Source organism: Heteronotia binoei, chromosome 21 (genome assembly GCF_032191835.1).
Source record: "Heteronotia binoei isolate CCM8104 ecotype False Entrance Well chromosome 21, APGP_CSIRO_Hbin_v1, whole genome shotgun sequence".
NCBI classification, from domain to species: Eukaryota; Metazoa; Chordata; class Lepidosauria; order Squamata; family Gekkonidae; genus Heteronotia; species Heteronotia binoei.
In genome coordinates this window covers 40,992,774-41,011,059 of record NC_083243.1, presented here as the reverse complement: position 1 = coordinate 41,011,059, position 18,286 = coordinate 40,992,774, and the positions used below count along the sequence as shown (strand labels likewise).

At 42.7% G+C, this 18,286-nt stretch overlaps 1 protein-coding gene across 2 annotated transcripts in view; it reads left to right on the top strand.

Annotated features, from left to right (window-relative positions):
* The window catches only part of TTC8 (tetratricopeptide repeat domain 8), a 59,402-nt gene extending 50,275 nt beyond the window's left edge, over window positions 1-9,127 (top strand). For both annotated transcript variants that reach the window (XM_060261244.1, XM_060261245.1), the window contains 2 exons: window positions 5,801-5,884; window positions 6,790-9,127. In XM_060261244.1, the coding sequence (XP_060117227.1) occupies window positions 5,801-5,884; window positions 6,790-6,906 (201 nt within the window). In that variant the 3' untranslated portion in view covers window positions 6,907-9,127. The remainder of the gene's footprint in view (window positions 1-5,800; window positions 5,885-6,789) is intronic.
* Window positions 9,128-18,286: the final 9,159 nt, after the last annotated feature.

Sequence of the window (18,286 nt, the reverse complement as noted above, 5' to 3'; positions counted from 1 at the left end):
TATGATTAATAAACCAACTTGAGATCCTGGCTTGATGTACCCTAACTAACCATAGACAATGGAGCGGCCTCAGCTCAGACAACCACACTGGCCATAGATAGTTTAAATGAACCATCATTTCATCTGCTGTCTGAACTGAGCCTTAGAGAAGCAGCTAGGGAGAAACCCAAGAAGAGGCAAGCAAAGTATTTTCAATAGAAATCATAGCAAGACCAAGATCTAAGAAAACCCCTTTGGAATTCTTAAGTACTCAGATCACATTTTTAAGGAGAGAGAACTGTGCAGGGCTTTAAAAAAAGAACTCTTCGGGGTAGCAATATTAAATATTTCAATTATCCCTGGCCTAACCAAATAAAGAACTGAAACCTCTGCAGTTGCTTTGATTGTACACACATTTCTAAAAACGTCAGCTGTATCATTGCTTCTGCCTCACAGTTTGGTTTGCAGTGAACAGGATTAATTGAGGATTTTGAAACAGATAGTAAAAGTGCTTTGGTGGATTTAGAGTTTCTGCTGATGAACTACAGTGTAGCGTAAGTCCTTAATTAAATCTTTGTTTCCAAGCAGCGAGTTACTTTCAGGGCTACCGTAATAAATATTCCAGCAATTACTATGGCAACATTCAAATGCACCGCTGCACCACTCTGCGCCGTGACGGATGATGATCAGCTTTCATTACTGAGGTGTATTCAGTTGGCATATACTTAGGCTTCATTTGGAGCTTAATGTATGTTATCTATAACAACAGTGAGAGCAGCCGTGACTTGTTGAAAAAATGGTTATTACTTCCATTCAATCCTTTTTTTTCAATTATATATAATTTCTATTACAGAGACTGCAGAGCTTGCCTGTATATTTTTGTCACCTGAGGTTTCATAATGATGCCATCAGAAGGAAACCTTCCTTACTTAAAGCTCATTTAGACCATTGATCCATCTAACTCAGTATTGTTGGCTGAGACTGGCCAACAGCTCTTCTAGGATTCTAGAATCAATGCACATACTTTATCAGGTGATTCCAGGGACTGACCCTGCGACTTTCCGTCTGCCAAAGACCCAGACATTCATGCAGTTCGCGTGCCTGGTGCCATCTCAAACATTCTTCCCTCCTGCTGCCTCTGCCACTGCAAGATGCTGCAGCTGCTGAGATTAGAATACTGGAGCAGCAGCTTGCCTCAGATTTTGCTGCCCCTAAATTACATCTCATGATTCCATCGCAAAATGTTGCCTCCGGTCTGCATTATTAATGTGGCTGTTGCTTGCCATGAAGCTGCCGTTACTAGCCTAATATGTTTTTATAAAATAGCCTTTAACAATGTGTAATAAGCCCAGATCAGGAGTGGCCAAACTTGCTTAATGCAAGTTTGGCCACTCAGAATAAATGTAAAATAAATAATAAATAATAACTCAGAATAAATAAGCCACGCAGAATAAATGTAAGATGTTTGAGAGCTGCAGGACATGAGTGTCAGATGTTTGAGAGCAGGAAGGCAAATAGATAGGGGAGGAGGGGAGAGAGTGGTGGAAAGAAAGCAACTTTAAATACGTTAACTTTGAATACATTCTCCAAGCTGCTGACTGGCTTGGCTTGGAGAAATGATTTAAAGAGACAGATACCTTCTCCAAATTGGCCAGCAAGGTGGTGGAGGCTTTGAGAGCCACACAATATGTGTAAAAGAGCCACATGTGGCTCCTGAGCCACAGTTTGGCCGCCCCTGGCCAAAATCTTCATGTGTTACCAGAAAAGCTCTATTGATTTCTGCCCAATTTTGAAAAAAAAAAAAGTCAACCCTTGATGCATCTTCCCACTTCATCTGCTACGAGGTTCCCTTTCTGTATTTTACCTCCAGACTCATGGGGCATGCTGGTTATTCTCTCATCTTTCTCTTTCATATATTTGCTTGGTCTCCTAAAATTCAGTTTGCAAGAAACCTCCCTCACCAAAATCACAGCCGATCTTCTTACTACCAAATTCAAAGATATCTGTCTAACTTCAACTTCCTTTTGCTTTTTGATACACCTGGTCACTCTTTCCTGATTTGATTCTGTTCACACTTAAGGCTCCCCTGCCTCTGTCCAAAGCTGTTTTCTTCCTGTCTAAATCACTCGTTCAGTGTTTTCACAGACAGCAGCCCTTCCTCTACTTTTCTTCTGTCTTTTGATGTCTTCTTGGAATAGGTCCCAGTCTTGCATTTAGCATCTGTCTTTGGGTGATTTTGTCAACTTTCAGCACCACTGATAACTAATAGCATCCATCTCTACCATTCTGCTCACAAACTTTCTGTCTTTCCAACTGGATAACAACGTCAACATACCCAAGACTGAACTGACTTTTTCCCCATCTTCCAAGGCTTCTCTTCATACTCTCTAAATGTCCTCTGACAGCATCACCACCTATCTTGTAGTCCAAATCCTTGACTTTATATTTGATTTTCTTCTCTCTTTTACTCCCTGTAGTTAGTCTGTCCTTTATTTGTGTTACTTTTCCCTTTTCAAAACTGTGAAAATGCATCTTTTTCGCTCTGCTTGCTCACTAATAAATTCTGGTTCATGCTGTGAATATCTCATTTTGGCTGCTGTGACCTTTCTCCTCTCTGTTCTTCCATGGTTGCACGTTGTACCCCTTACCTTTTCAGTGCTTTGACACCGAAATCATTCAGCTCTTGTGACCTGGTTCTGTAAGTCCCTGCAGGTCTGCTTCTGGATGTAGCTCTAACTCCTCAGCCTTACTTTCAGAGCCCTCTCCTGTCTTATCTGGGAGAACCGGGTTTGATTTCCCATTCCTCCACTTGCACCTGCTGGGTTGGCCTTGGGTTAGCCATATCTCTGGCAGAGGTTGTCCTTGAAAGGACAGCTGCTGTGAGAGCCCTCTCAGCCCCACCCACCTCATAGGGTGTCATTTATGGGGGGAGAAGATAAAGGAGATTGTAAGCCACTGTGAGTCTCTGATTCAGAGAGAAGGGCGGGGTGTAAATCTTCTTCTTCCTCTTCCTCTCCCTTCACTCTCATATCTTGAAGTATCCCTAAAATACCTGCTCAACCTCCAGCTGTCCTAAAATCTCCTACTTCTTTAAATGACTGTGCCGCTTATGCCTCCCAGAACACCAGAGTGATGCAACTTCTTTTGGCTGAAAGAAGAGCTGTGGATTAATGGTAGGGCAAGCAGAGAGTCCCTGGCATTTCCACTGAAAGGATCTGATAACAGGGGATGTGAAAGACATCAGCCTAAGTTCCTGGAGAACTGCTGCCGGTCAAAGTAAACAATACTGAGCTTGATAGTCCAGTGGTCTGACTCGGTGTAAAGCAGCCTCGTGTGTACATAGAATTAAAACAGAATTTAAAAGTTAGAAGTGGCTTAAAGATCATCTAGTCCAGCCTCCTGCACCATGCAGGATGATGCTAAGTATCCCTGGGAAATAAATGTCCAATCTCCAAATAAATGTCCAAGAAGGGAGAACCCATATCTGGGCAATTGATTCCAACACTGAATTACCCTTATTGTTAATTTTTTTTGCCCTATCCCACAGATCCATAGTTTAAGCCCATTGTTATGAGTCCTATCTTCCACTGTCAGCTGAAATGTCATCCTACCCTCCTCAGAATGACAGCCTTTCAAATACTTAAAAATAGTAATCATATTCCCCCCACCTCCTCTTCTCCAGGCTAAACATTCCCAATTTCCACAGCCTTTCTTCATAAGGCTCAGTTTGCAAACCCCTAAGTGAACATGTGTTCACTTCTTTCAGATGGTTTTTCAAAATAATGTATTATTATGGAATGAACCTTTCCCCCCTGTTCATCTCCACCCCGCTTACCTCCATTTGTTGTCTCCCTTACATCCAGTTTTAGATTATAAATGCCTTGGGGCGGGGACCTGTCTTCATGTACTCTCTAATAGGACATGCACATTGATGGTGCTGTATAAATAATATATAATAACAATGTGTGTTAGTACCAAGGGAATTAAGAAAAAAATATGCTTACTTTTCTGCAGAGCACTTTATTTTCAATTATTTGTTTTTTAAAAAAATCTTTCTTCAGGCTTCTCTAGAACAGAATTGCAGTGGTCTTTATTCAGATTCTTAGACTGTGCAAATGAGTGTTAAATGAAATGGGTTTAAGGCTGCAAATATGTCCGGCTTGTCATTTGTCAGGTTCTTCTCTGACACTTCCATTTGTTCTGAGCCTCCAGGGAACACTGAGATAAGAATTCTGCTCTCCAAGCACTTCAAAGAAGAGAACACTTGTCAATTCTAATCCCTTGCTATCCTGCAGGAGCAAAGCTAGAAGGAGAAGGGGGGGGGGGGCAACACAACAGCAGAGGCATTTCCATTTGTGTGTTTCCCAGCTCAGGATTTTGGAATGTTAAAAATGGCTACTCGGTTTTAGTGTGTTTCATTGTATACATGCCAGTGCATATGTTGTGATACACCTTTAACAGTCCCAGCCATGGGTTTGGAAACTAGTCTTTGTATTTTTTACAGATTTTGTCAGAGTTCTGGATTTATTAAAATAGATAGTATATAGGAATAATATAGAACAAAATGGGCTTTTTAAAGCAGGTTACAAGGCAGTGGAAGATCAGCTTCAGAAATTGCACTGAGCTAAAGCCACACTATAGGGAGAGATGTAAGTAATCTTACCCCCCCCAAGCCCCCTCCCCAACAAATTAGCCTCTAAAGATGCATGCATGCACATATACGCACACCCATGCTGTACAGCTCAGATACAGGGTTATCTGATTGTCTGCCTCTCAGCAGCAAGCACAGCAGGGCATTGCACTACCGCACTGAACTACTGAAGTTCAAGGTAGGTGAGCAGTGACTGATCTAGCCCTGGAGCTCATCAGGCCTGCGCAGTATGATGCTTGTGTGGGGGTGGGGAGAGGAATTTCTCAGCTAGTGATCCCTGCAGTGATTCCTCAAGGAAAGGAAAGGCCCCCTGTGCAAGCACCAGTTGTTTCCGAATCTGGGGTGATGTTGCTTTCACAACGTTTTCACGGCAGACTTTTTACGGGGTGGTTTGCCTTTGCCTTCCCCAGTCTTTTACACTTTCCCCTCAGCAAGCTGGGTACTCATTTTACCGACCTCAGAAGGATGGAAGGCTGAGTCAACCTTGGACTGGCTTCCTGAATCCAGCTTCCGCCGGAATCGAACTCAGGTCGTGAGCAGAGAGTTCAGATCACAGTACTGCAGTACTGCTGCTTTACCACTGTGCACCACGGGGCCACTGATTCCTCAAGATCCCCCCAGCTTTTATATAGCATGCTTGATCTCACAGAAAACTTAGATAAAAAGCGTTTTGCTGTCCTTGTGGGAAAACAAAGACTGCTTGCTTGTATTCAGTACATGATACAACATGACTCAGAATTCAGTCTTGCCCTGCTAGCTTTCAGAGAAGTCCCATTTGTTTCAATCACAGTGGATTGCAACATCAGCTACTAACCATAGGCCGGTTCAGCTGCCCAATGTTGAACACATGTACAGGGGAACAGTATTATGTGCTGCTACATCCCACCTACAGTTTAGTACCCGCAGGGAGCCCCTACTCTCATACACTTTTATGTGCCATTAGACTCCACTACACAATTGGGAATGCTGGATGGGGCCAGCAGTTGTGACCTGCTTCCGGCCCCCCCCCCTCTCTCTCTCTATATATATATACACAACATCTGCAGATTTTGAGGGCTTGAACAGTCTTTGTGACTTTTGTTGCTGCATAGACGTAGAAGACAGATAAGTTCTATCTCTTGCCTTATAGAAATGCGTAAGTCAAGTGTTGATCTGTTATTTGTCATTTAGGCAAGAATGTTTCTGCAGACGGCATCGTTGTTAGCACCTCATATGTACGAGCCACACTTCAATATTGCTGTGTTGTCCAACAAGGTAATGCTGTTCCTGGGTTTTCGTTGTCTGTTGAATCCCACAGAAACAAGCATATTGATTTAAATGTGTGTATCCTGCCTTTCTTTTTTGGCTCAAGGCCACGTAGCAAGCATCATGCCTTCTCTACATTATTAAGGAAATTTCTGCTTGAATTACTGTGGGCATACTAAAACATGGTCTTGGGAACTGCAGTTTTTGTCTGCAGTTGGTTCCAAAAAGTCATTTTCTTTGAATTGTACCTTCTGTTTTGTTACCTGCTTAAAAGTTTGCAATCCACTGTCCTGGATTCAGTCCAGCTCAGCATAGGCACCCTTAAGTCCTCCTAATTACAGTATACAAGCTAAGCGCTTGGAAAACTCTCTTGTTAAAGTCTTGTGGAAATAAATGGGACAAATCATATCCCTGGGTTGTGTCCTCAGAACATGCAATCTGCTTTGCAGTTGCATAATTTTTTCAAAGCGAATCAAAGTCACATAAACAAACTCTGCCTATAGAAAGCCTGCAAGAGAATGATCTTACTGCAGTTAAGCTCTTTTAAAATAGTATTGATTTCAGGAAGGGAGAGAGAGATTTTTGGCTTCTACATTAAAACAAATTGAAGACCAGACAGAGCTCTGTATAATAGGATATACTTGTTAAAATGGAACTTAATTAAACTGACTAGGGTTGGGTTGGGGGCAATGTTCCCTCTAAGCTGCAGAGTTTTGTGAGCAAAAATTCTGCTTTGTGAGCTTCTGCATAAATTAGTGTGCTCTGGGGTCATCCTTCCTGAGCTAAGACAAAAATGTGTGAGCCGGGGGCTAAAAATCTGCTAGCTCATGCTAACTCAGCGTAGAGGGAACACTGTTTGGGGGGAGGCAGTCAAATAAGAGCAAGTCTTTCAATCCCACACACCTTTCTTGCAGATTGGAGATCTCCAGAGAAGTTACCTATCTGCTCAGAAGTCCGAAGCAGCGTTTCCGGAACATGTGGACACGCAGCAACTCATCACGCAGTTAAAACAGCACTTTGCTAGGCTTTGATGCCACACTTGGAAAATGTCATAAATGGTTTTTCTTCGAATCTGCTAATTTATACAGATTTACATAGGAAAAAAGTTAGTGGAGCATCAGCTGTGCTGGCCAGAGGCAGGCTGAAGCTCTTTTATTCCCTCCAGCTGGGGAAACGTTGCTTCCATAAGCTAAATTAGAGAGTCTTCTGCTTGGATATATCCAGTGATACTCAGTCTTGGCAGAGGGGTATAGTAGGGTAGGGGACTTATTTCTGGCCATACTAGGTGAAACAGGATAGGGTTTATCCAAGTCAACTTGGATAAATGGGAACATTTTCAAGAATGAAGGAGTTAGAATAGGGAACTCAACCATGTTCGAGCATAGTTATTTGTAATCATTAATTCACTGATTTTTTTTTAAAAAGGAAGTGTTTTTCCTGTCATTCACTGCCTGATAATAGTGATGTGTTGAACAGCTTTGTCATTTAATGAATTCAAAGGTGAATTGTCAGATGGTTCAACTCCATGTTGCAGCATAGTGGGCACTTTTCACACACAATAATGCACTTTCAGTCTACTTTGCAGCTGGATTTTGTTGTGTGAAATGGCAAAATCCACTTGCGAATGATCACTAAAGTGCATTGAAAATGGAGCGATTGAGAGTGCAATATTGAATGTGCCCACTGGCATGAAGCCCACAGTTTGGAAAGGCCTCGATGATGTAAGACACCAAAGGTGTGTGCATTCAGTAGCTTTGAACTGGGAGATGCATGTGCATACTTGCCCATCCAGCCCTTAAAGTCTACACTGATGTGCACCTTTATCCCTTCATAAGCAGTGCTGCTCCAGAGGCCAGCCTAGGCCATGCAGTGAGAATCCTGATTGACATCTACAAAACGAAACCTGTTTTGTTTTACGTGTACTTAAAGCATAAGAACCAAGCAGAGAACATGGAAGCTGGATCTCAATTCTGAAAGAGGAAGAAACCTAAGAATTATAGGATGTGCAAAGAAGTGCTGTTGAAGCCTGGATGATTCCATCAGAGTAGTTGCTTTTGAGCCTTTGACTAAATACCTCTCTTCCTTGACAAAGGTTAGGAACTTACAGAAGTTAGGAAGTAAGCAGGCTGTGGCTTCCATTGCTTAGGTTTAAGAAGTCTGAAGATAAAGACATTTCAGTATTTTAAATATTTTGGACAGCTGAAAGTTCTAAAAGGTTGCTGGATGCTATAGTTTCCTCCGTCACCTACACAAGCAGTTTCTGGAATTTTTCTTAGAATGGCAGCCATTGAATGATCTCCCCCCACCAAACTCTTAGGGTGACTGTCCCATCAATTAGGCTCATTCAATTGAACTAGGCCACAGATCACATCATTTTATGCAAAATCATTTCCCTACATTTGCTTAGTGTTTTGGATGAGGAAATAACATCTGTGCATCGGAAAAAATTCCATAGAAGAATCGGGTAATTAAAAACCCAGTGAGATGAGAAAATGGGTGGAAGAACCCTAAGATGTTTTGGATAGTACTGGTGGCTCTGTCTTCCTTTTTAAAAAACCAATAAATGTTCCAATGCAAGCATTTGGAGACATTCCGAGGGAAAAAAATGTGGCTATAGTTGACAGACTAATGCTAGAGATGAAGAACAGGCCTGTTAAAAGTAATGGACAGACTACTGAAAGTGTACTTTGGTTTTAAAGGAACATAACTCTGAAGAAAATGTCCCATTTTACTGCAAGTGTATGAAATGCCTGTTTAAATAGTAATGCCTCATAGAGTTGATTGTTCCAGCAGGATTAGCAGATTGCCACCTGGAGAATTTACTTCTTTACCATACCAGGAGAGGTCAGCACCACTATGTTTCCCAATGATTTCCTTCCTGGGGCCCAGCTGCTTACCCTTCCTTCACCCCACCCCATCTACTGACAAAAGTGGGACTTTCATTCTGTCCCCAATGAGACGTGAAGGGAGAATGAATGACAAAAAACAGGGCAGAAGGTACTGGCAGTAGTTGTTCTCACTGTGTGCGTAGGTTCTCTGACTTGCAGATGAGGAGCCCCATCAGGTTCATTTGTACAGACAGCGAGGGACATTTTCACATCGCTTCAGGTTTAGTACAAACTGCTTCAGAATAATTTAATACATTTCAGGCTTCTGTTAACAACTTCATTCAAACATAACTTGCTTGTGCAGCTATTATGTATACCTGGATTTTTAAGGCAATTTATAATAAATTATCGTGTATAATCACTACACGACTCTCTTGTCTCTTTTAAACATGTCATGAGAACAATAACTGCTTAAAGGTTATTTTCACTTTTACAGCAAAATGTAGCCAACTCCGACTCCTGTGCATGTTCTTAAGTCCCGGTGAATTTGACAGAATTTGCCAGCCTGTAAGCTGGTTCAGTGTTATGGCAAGCCTCATAGTGCTGTGTAGTATTCAGCCAGCTCATGAGCTGCTTGGCAGCATGGATTCACCTACATTTTTGCAAACACATTTATTTATTTATATTTATTTATTTATATTGGAATTTATACCCCGCCCTTCACACCGAAGTGTCTCAGGGCGGCTTACAACATAATAATTTAATACTACAATTTAAAACACTTACAAGTAGAATTAAAACCATAAATTAATAAAAAAAAAAAAACAAGATAGATAAAACCGGCGGTCTACAGATGCATTTCGTTCCATCCAAAAGATTTCCTTGTCAGTCAGTATTATAGGCCTGCCGGAAGAGGGCTGTCTTACAGGCCCTGCGGAACAGGCCAAAGCATTACTTTTTGTTGAATTTTGAGGTGAATGCCTTGTTGGGAGGATTGTGCTTATTTTTACTAACTTGTTGACTAATGGGGGAAAGAGGTAAAGAGAAAACAGTGGATAATTAATATAAATAAGCAGTGCAAATAAAAAATGGTTGTTGCAGTTGTAATGGGCACTCTGAAATGAGTCCATCACGTGGAGTCTTCCTTCAGTAATGGCTTTGAAATTAAGAAATACTAAATTTCAGTGGATTAAGGTATCTAGGTCTTGAAGAAACAGCAATGCGAAGCCACCAGTAAGCAAGCTAGCATGCAGCATTCAAAACACATTTGCTTAATGAGCCAGCCAGTTCCTGCTTACTCTTTTTACCCTTTCATTCCCTTAAACAATTCCAATATTTGCAGAGAGCTACTTGCATGCTAATTAAATCAATGAGAAAACGGTATTACCACAACAAGAACAGCAGATCAACCAGCCAGGGCGATTAGTCATGGAGGGACGTCTCAGCTTTCCTTTAATTTGCATTAGTGCCAATCAGCAAAGGAATCAGCTGGCCCCGGAGCACTCTGCCTTCAGTTAATTTAGCATGACACGATGCTTCAGAAATGGTATCCATCTCTGTGAGAGAATCCCATTAGGAAGGTGCTACCACTTCATTTGGCTGCAGCCTTCCCAGACCACACTATTCCCCCCACCTCCTCATTAACTTGTAGCACAGTGTTACCATAGTGTTATCAAAAAGTAAAATTAAATTATTTTAGCCTGGGGGAAAATGGCATTCCCTAACAGGTTGCCATAAAGGGTGGTACTTAGTGAAGAAGCACAGCAGGTAATGGGGCCGGGAGGGCTGAGAATTTGAATTTCAGTTGCCTGGTGAGTATCTCCAAGTATCTTGGATGACTTGTCACAAGGCTTTAAGACGTGCTTTATATGTGTAGCAGAAAATGGGAGAAATCTGAGTTAAGTGTGCTGTACTGACTTAGGGTTACCAATCCCCCAATAGGGGCAGGGGATCCCCCAGTTTGGAGGCCCTCCCCCCACTTCAGGCTCATCAGAAAGCAGGAGGGGGAGGGAAATGTCTGCTGGGGATTCCATTATTCCCTATGGAGACTGATTCCCATAGGTTATAATGGAGAATTGATGCAGGGGTATCTGAGGCTCCAGTGGGGGGAGCTGTTTTTTGAAGTAGAGGCACCAAATCTTCAGCATAGCATCCAATGCCTCCCCTCAAAACACCCAAGTTTCAAGAGGATTGGACCAGGGGGTCCAATTATATTAGCCCAAAAAGAAGGGGAGGGCATTTAAAAGGTGTGCAGTCCCTTTAAATGTGATGGCCAGAACTTCCTCTGGAGCTCAATTATGCTTGTCACAGCCTTGATCTTGGCTCCAACCCCAAAGTCCCAGGATATTTCTTGAATTGGACTTGGCAACCCTATGCAGACTACAAGTAGGGAATGCAACATTAGAATGCTCCCCCTCCCTGTTTGCAAGTCAAAAATTATCCCAATATAGAAGTTCTTCAAAAAGATTGATCAGTAACCTGCACTCTGAAGAGATCTAGCCTATTCAACCACCTCAGAAATTTCTTACGTAATTTGCTTGCATGTGCAGCTCCCATCTAAGGTCCTATTGAAACATGAGGTGAGCGGCCAAGGAAGTGATCTACAAAGATGCACCCGGTATCTTTTTTTAATTGGGCCTCAGCTGCTGTGTGTGCTGGTGCTTTCACATACCTTGCAACCGGATTTTACTGCGTGAAATAGCAAAATCTACTTGCAAATGGCTGCTGAAGTGGATTGGAACTGCATTATTTAGCATGTGTGGACATGCCCCCTGTGTGTTCTGTCACGTCATAGCTGACTTATGATGACCCTGTAGGGTTTCCAGGGCAAGAGATGTTCAGAAGTTGTTTGCCATTGCCTGTCTCTGCACAGCAACCCTGAACTTTCTTGATGGTCTCCAATCCAAGTGCTAACCAGGGTCTACCCCTGCTTAGCTTACAAGATCTGATGAGATCAGGCTAGCCTCAGCTGTTACCTGTGCAGTATTAGCATGCTAGAGTTCCATAGTTTGGAGAAACATTGGCCTGATATGTAGGTGCAGCACAGGTAGTGGAATTGTTTGTATAGCATCCCACTTCAAACACAGACTAATTTTAAAATGAAGGAAAATAGTTCAGTTGTAGTGCTTTGTGTTCATTTATTTATTCTATTTTAGATTTATATCTCGCCCTCTCCACCAACAGACTCGGGGGTGGCTATTTATTTAAATTGGGTTGCTATCTGGCCAAAACAGCAAAGCATGCTTAGCTAGCATGCCTGCTCAACACCTGAGTGTGGCAATCTGAGTGAATGCACATCACTGCTATGTGTGGAGGGGCAGTCCAGTTTAAAGGAGATGCTGTGCAAATGCAAAGTCCCTCTTGCTTTCCAGCATCACATTTGAAGTGTGGATTAAAAGATGACAGCATTTTGAACTTTTCTACATCAGAATATAAGTAAGGAATTGGTTTTTTTAATGTCCCCCATGCAGGGCTTTTTTTTTTTTTTTAGCAGGAACGCACAAGGACGCAGTTCCGGCTTGCTTGACATCGGGGTGTGTGGTCTAATATGCAAATGAGTTCCTCCTGGGCTTTTTCTACAAAAAAGTCCTGCCCCCATGTAGAAAACATCCTTTAAAATCCTTTGTGTGTTAAAGCTTCTAAACCAGCCTAGTCCCTGTTCTGCTTTTCTGCTTACAGAGGGTTTTTTATTCAACCATGGAAATATTCCATAATTTGAACCATTATCTGTAGTCTTAAGTGATACCATATCAGTTCTGCCAACTCAGATATTTCCCACCTCATGCTAGTTCCAGTTTTATTTAGCTGGCCATTCTCCCTTGAAGGGACAGAAATCATCTTACAAAAAAGTTCCAAGTTACAAAATAATTTATACTAGACAACAACTGTAGGCTGGTTCAGGTCTACCAAGCTGACTACCACAGGTCCCAGGCATCAAACCAAGGGCCAACAGCTCATGCTTCTGAGAGAGCCCAGCCTTATATACCTGCAGGAAGTGGCAGGGAGTGAGGAGAGATCCTTGATGGAATTCAGCTGCTGCTAGCTTGCTACCAGTTAGCCAGCAAGATCATCCTCACACATGCCCAATTCCAGGGATACCTGTGGCCAGGGGTGGTTTTGTAAAAAAAAAAAAAGGTGGTGGAGCTCATCCAGAGATTGTTATGCAGCTGCAAATACTATTCAATGGACAAGGAGGTGGAACTCTCAGAAAGGTTCAGGAGCTGTGCTTCTGTGAGCTCCCATTGAATCTGAGGCCTGCCTATGGCCCTGTCCAGGTAGAAGAAGACGACGACGACATTGGCTTTATATTCCGCCCTCCACTCAAGAGTCTCAGAGCGGCTCACAATCTCCTTTATCTCCCTCCCCCACAAAAGACACCCTGTGAGGTGGGTGGGGCTGAGAGGACTCTCACAGCAGCTGCCCTTTCAAGGACAACCTCTGCCAGAGCTATGGCTAACCCAAGGCCATTCTAGCAGGTGCAAGTAGAGCAGTGGGGAATCAAACCTGGTTCTCCCAGATAAGAGTTCGCACACTTAACCACTACACCAAACTGGTAAAATACCTGCAGGAAGGCGGGGGGGGGTGTGCTAAATGGACCTCACTTTCTGCAAGCTTCCTACCACAACCAGTAGGAAGCTTGCACTGCCATAAATGCCTGTGGCCCTACCCAGGCTAAATGCAAGAGGAGAAAAAAAAAAGTCAGCCAAGATCAGGTGTCCCCAATGCAGTGGTGCCTGTGGATGCCATGGTGCCCACTGACATGTTTGCTGGTGCTCTCCATTGTATTTAAGAACAAGGTGGTGCCAGGCGGGGCTTTTGTCCAACTAGGCTTCTGATTAGTCATTAAAGATTTGATTGGCTGAGCAGATTTTTTTAAAAAATGTTGCTTTGGCAGCAGCTGCCAGCAATAGCACAAGGCTGTACACTGTGTTACTAAAGTTAAGCTGTGGAAATCATTTTGTAGCTGGCTCCACCTCCTGCAGCAGCCATTTTGTTGTCATATCCACCATGCCATGGAAGAATTCCAAAGGCTCCAAAAGGTTGGGGATCCCTGGTTTAGATGGAGCTTTACTTCCCCCTCTGCCATGTCCGAGTTACACAGAATTTGGTGGTAGACTGGGAGTGGACTGTGTGACAGTTTCACTTAAATAAACTATGCTCTCTCTGTTAACCGGAATAATTCCTTTGACTGAGTTGTCAATCACATGTGGGCCGATTGCTCTTCTTAATCTTTGAAGCATTGCTGGAGGAGGAAGCTGGCAAAAGTCCTCTCTCACCCCGGCCATCAGACAGCAGCTAAGGGAACAATAAGGAGATGCTTTTTCAGGGAATCAAATAAGCTAAGGATGGAAGTTCAGGACACAAATCCTTTTTCGGAAACTAGTCCTCATATTTAGGAAAACAAGACAGTTGCACACTAGTAGCATGCATGAAAACAGGCTTTTCACTATATATGTATGGGGATGTGTCACATTGGGAGTATGAATATCTTTATTGTTGACCAGTGGTTTTTGTAAATATCCCCCCCCCCTGGAGAAAATGGTTGATTTGAAGGTTGGGAATCAAATAAGCTAAGGATGGAAGTTCAGGACACAAATCCATTTTCGGAAACTAGTCCTCATATTTAGGAAAACAAGACAGTTTCACACTAGTAGCATGCATGAAAACAGGCTTTTCGTGATATATGTTTGGGGATGTGTCACATTGGGAGTGTGAATATCTTTATTGTTGACCAGTGGTTTTTGTAAATATCCCCCCTGGAGAAAATGGCTGTTTTGAAGGTTGGACTCTCATTATGCCCCACTGAGATCCTTCCGCTCCATAAACTCTGCCTTCTACAAGCTATACTCCCAAATCACCAGGAATTTCCCAACCAGGAGTTGGCAACCCTGCTTGTTAAGACACCTGGCTGACTGCAGCAGTTCCCTGGGATATGAAATGATATTGGCAAAAGCAGCAATCCAGTTAATACAATGATAAGCAAAGCTGCTGTTCTTGCAGGGGGTCAGAGTAAAAAGAAGAAGAAAAAGCCCACTTATACCACAGCTTGACCTTTTTATTAAACTGTGGGAGTCCTGTGTGCTGCTGATTCTCTGCAGGCCACTCATTTATTCTTCAGGTTGGCATTGCATCATTGGGCACTGAACTGTACTTTACTCTTGGCCTTGCTCATTAGTGAGAAGTCGAATGTACAGGGAAAGCCATCTTTCCCTTTGTTCTGAAGCCCATACCTTCCTGAGACAGAAGCAGGGAACACAACAGCACAAATGTATAGATTTTCTGTTTTTCCACATCACATGTTAAAGAGTAAAAATACCACATATTTGTGCTCCAGTCTATTGTTTCTCTGTAATGTACTGCCTGGAGATTTGGAAGATGATTTGTGGTGCCCCCTCCTTATCCTTGGCTCCCTCCCTTGCTCTCAATCTGGGCCTCCAGTCCCGCAGAAGCTAGATTTCCTCTTACAGTAGATCTCAAAGACCAGGTAGAGTCATGTGGGAGAAAATATTTCTTCATCTCCTCCAGTCGCTGTCTGGCAATCACAGCACCTTCATAGAATTGTAGAGTTGGAAGAGACCTTCAGAGTCATCTAGTCCAACCCCCTGCACAATGCAGGAAATTCACAAATACCTCCCCCCCCCCACATAAACACACACAGACAACCAGTGACCCCTGCTCCATTCCCAGAAGATGAGAAAAAAATTCAGGATCCCTAGCCAAACTGGCCTGGAGAAGAAATGCTGCCTGACCTCTTGAATTATTTATTTTATTCTTGTTAATTTGTATTCCACCCTTTCTTGCAAGCGGAAACTCAGGTCTTTCAACACCCCTTCCAAAATTAGCGGTTCTGGAGCAGGCAAACACTTCTCATCTTCCACAGTGAAGATGGAGGGAAAAATGCATTCAGCTTCTCAGCCATTTCCCTATCCTCCTTCAGTAATCCTTTGACCCCTTGGTCATCCAAGGGCCCCACTGCCTCCCTGGCTGGTTTCCTGCTTCTAATATATTTGAAGAAATTTTTATTGTTGGTCTTTTTGTTTTTTGCAATATGCTCCTCATAGTCCCTTTTTGCCTGCCTGATCACAGTCTTGCATTTGATTTGCCACAGCCTGTGTTCCCTTTTATTAATCTCACTTGGACTAGCTTTCCATCACTTAAAGGAATCCTTATCTTTTACAGCTTCCATAACTTTGTTTGTTAACCATGCAGGGCTTGTTTGTGCCTTTCCTAACTTGTGGTATATATTTTATCTGAGCTTCTAGAATTGTAGTTTTAAATAGCCTCCAAGCTACCCCAAGGGTTTTGACTGTATTTACCTTTCCTTTCAGTTTCCTCTTCACATGCCTCCTCATCTCAGAGAATTTACCCCTTTTAAAGTTAAAAGTGTTTGTGCTGGTCTTTTGGGGCAACTCCCTATTTATACAAATGGTGAAATCAATAACGTTATGGTCATTGCTCCCAAGCAGTGCAATCACTTTTACATTTCTCACCAGGTCTTTGGCATTACTTAGGATCAAATCCAGGATTGCCCCACTCCTGGTAAGTTCTGTGACCATCTGCTCTATAGCACAGTCATTGAGAGCATCTAGAAACTCAATCTCTTTCTCTCAACCAGAACAAATATTGACACAATCAATCTGTGACCTAAAATGACCTATTATGACACAGTTTTTACGTTTAACCACTATCTTTAATCCTTCATCATAATTGTCCTCTATCTTTTGATTTGGTGAGCGATAACAAACTTCCATAGTTAAATTTCCTTTTGGGCCCGCTATTTCGACCCAAAGCATTTCTAGAAGGGAATCTAATTCTCTGACCTCAGTCTTACTGGACTGTATACCCTCTCTGATATACAGAGCCACCCCACCTCCAACCCTTCCCTCCCTATCCTTCTGATATAACTTATATCCAGGAATAACCGTGTCCCACTGATTCTCCTCATTCCACCAAGTTTCTTAAATTCCCACAATGTCTATGTTTTCCCTCAACAATAAACATTCCAGCTCCCCAATTTTACTTTGAACACTTCTAGCATTTGTATACAAACATCTATAATTTCCCAGGCAAGTTAGGCCCGCAACTTTCCTCCTGCTGCCTCAAGACTTTGGCAGACAGTCCATCTCAGTGGCCAACTCTGATCCATTATCCGGTAGAAAAGTAACAGCTAACAGTAACAACTAACAGCTAACAATTATTTGGCTGCCATATTTTTAACCACTTATAGATTTTAAATAGTTTCCCCAAGGTAGACACATATAATCTATCTTTGATTTTGCAAAAGTGTGGATAATAGTTTTTATTTCAGAGCAATGGGAGTGGAGGGAGGACGTTTGTACACCTTTCTGCTTTTGAGAAAGATCTGTAGGAGGGGTGTGAGACTGTCAGACATTGTCCTTCAGTCACTCAGCAGACTCAGCTGAATTGTTTAGCTTCTAGGCAATACAGCAGTTGCGCCTTTGACAGCTGTATATCTCCCCCTCCCTCTGAAAGACATGCAGAGCCAAAATAGGGAAGAAAAAGTGACCAAGAGAAAGATCTGTATATGCTGAGAATTTAGAAACCCCTCTTTCTCAGATTTTGTATGTGTAATTATTTCCAGTATTATGTTTTTACTCATGGAAAGGCAGCCTGTTGCCTAAAAATGCAGGGCTTTTTTCTAGCAGGAACTCACATATTAGGCCACACACTCTGATGTAGCCAATCCTTGAAGACAGGGGTGTCAAACATGCAGCCCAGGGGTTGAATCAGGCCCCTGGAGAGCTCCTATCAGATCCCCAAGCAACTGGTTCTTGTCTGCTTCCTTCTTCCTTGCTTTCTTCAGCATAACACCTCGCTTTGCAAGGCTTGCTCAATCACACAGGAGCTACAGAGCAAAATCTTGACTTTCTCCATTGGTTGAGGCTCCTCCCCCTCCTGGTCCCCTGGGGAGGGAGGGAAAGAGCCAGAGCTTCCTTTGTCCAATTCCCTGGATCCCATGGGAGAAATACAAAGAAAGCACCTTTAAGACCAACAAGTACTAATGTTTTAAACTTGTTTTATTTTAAGGGTTTTTTTAAAAATCTTTTGTCGTGTTTGTCTGTGTCCTTTAAAAAGTTTATATCTTTGCTACCTAATCTTAAATAGGTATACACATGGCCGGGCCCAACACAGCTTGGCCTGACCGGACAAGGTCTCATTCATGTCAGATCTGGCCCTCATAATAAATGAGTTTGACACCCCTTCTCTAAGAGCTTACAGGGCTCTTATTACAGGGCCTACTGTAAGTTCCAGGAGGATTGGCTACATCAGAGGTGTGTGGCCTAATATGCAAAGAAGTTCCTGCTACAAAAATGCCCTGTAAAAATGTAATCAAGGAAGGGACCCTTGCAAGACAACTGATATTGCCAAAAATGTATGCCTAAAGTAGACAACTGGCAGGGGTAAGAAGCTGCTCCTAACACCAGGAATGCAGAAAATGAAATATTTCCTGGCATGGAGATATAGCTGTCAGAAATGTATTAGGCTGCTGAAACAGACTCAGGAGTAGAGTTAATAAAGTTGGCAATTGTATTTGCAAACAGGATTCTGTGTGCACACAGCC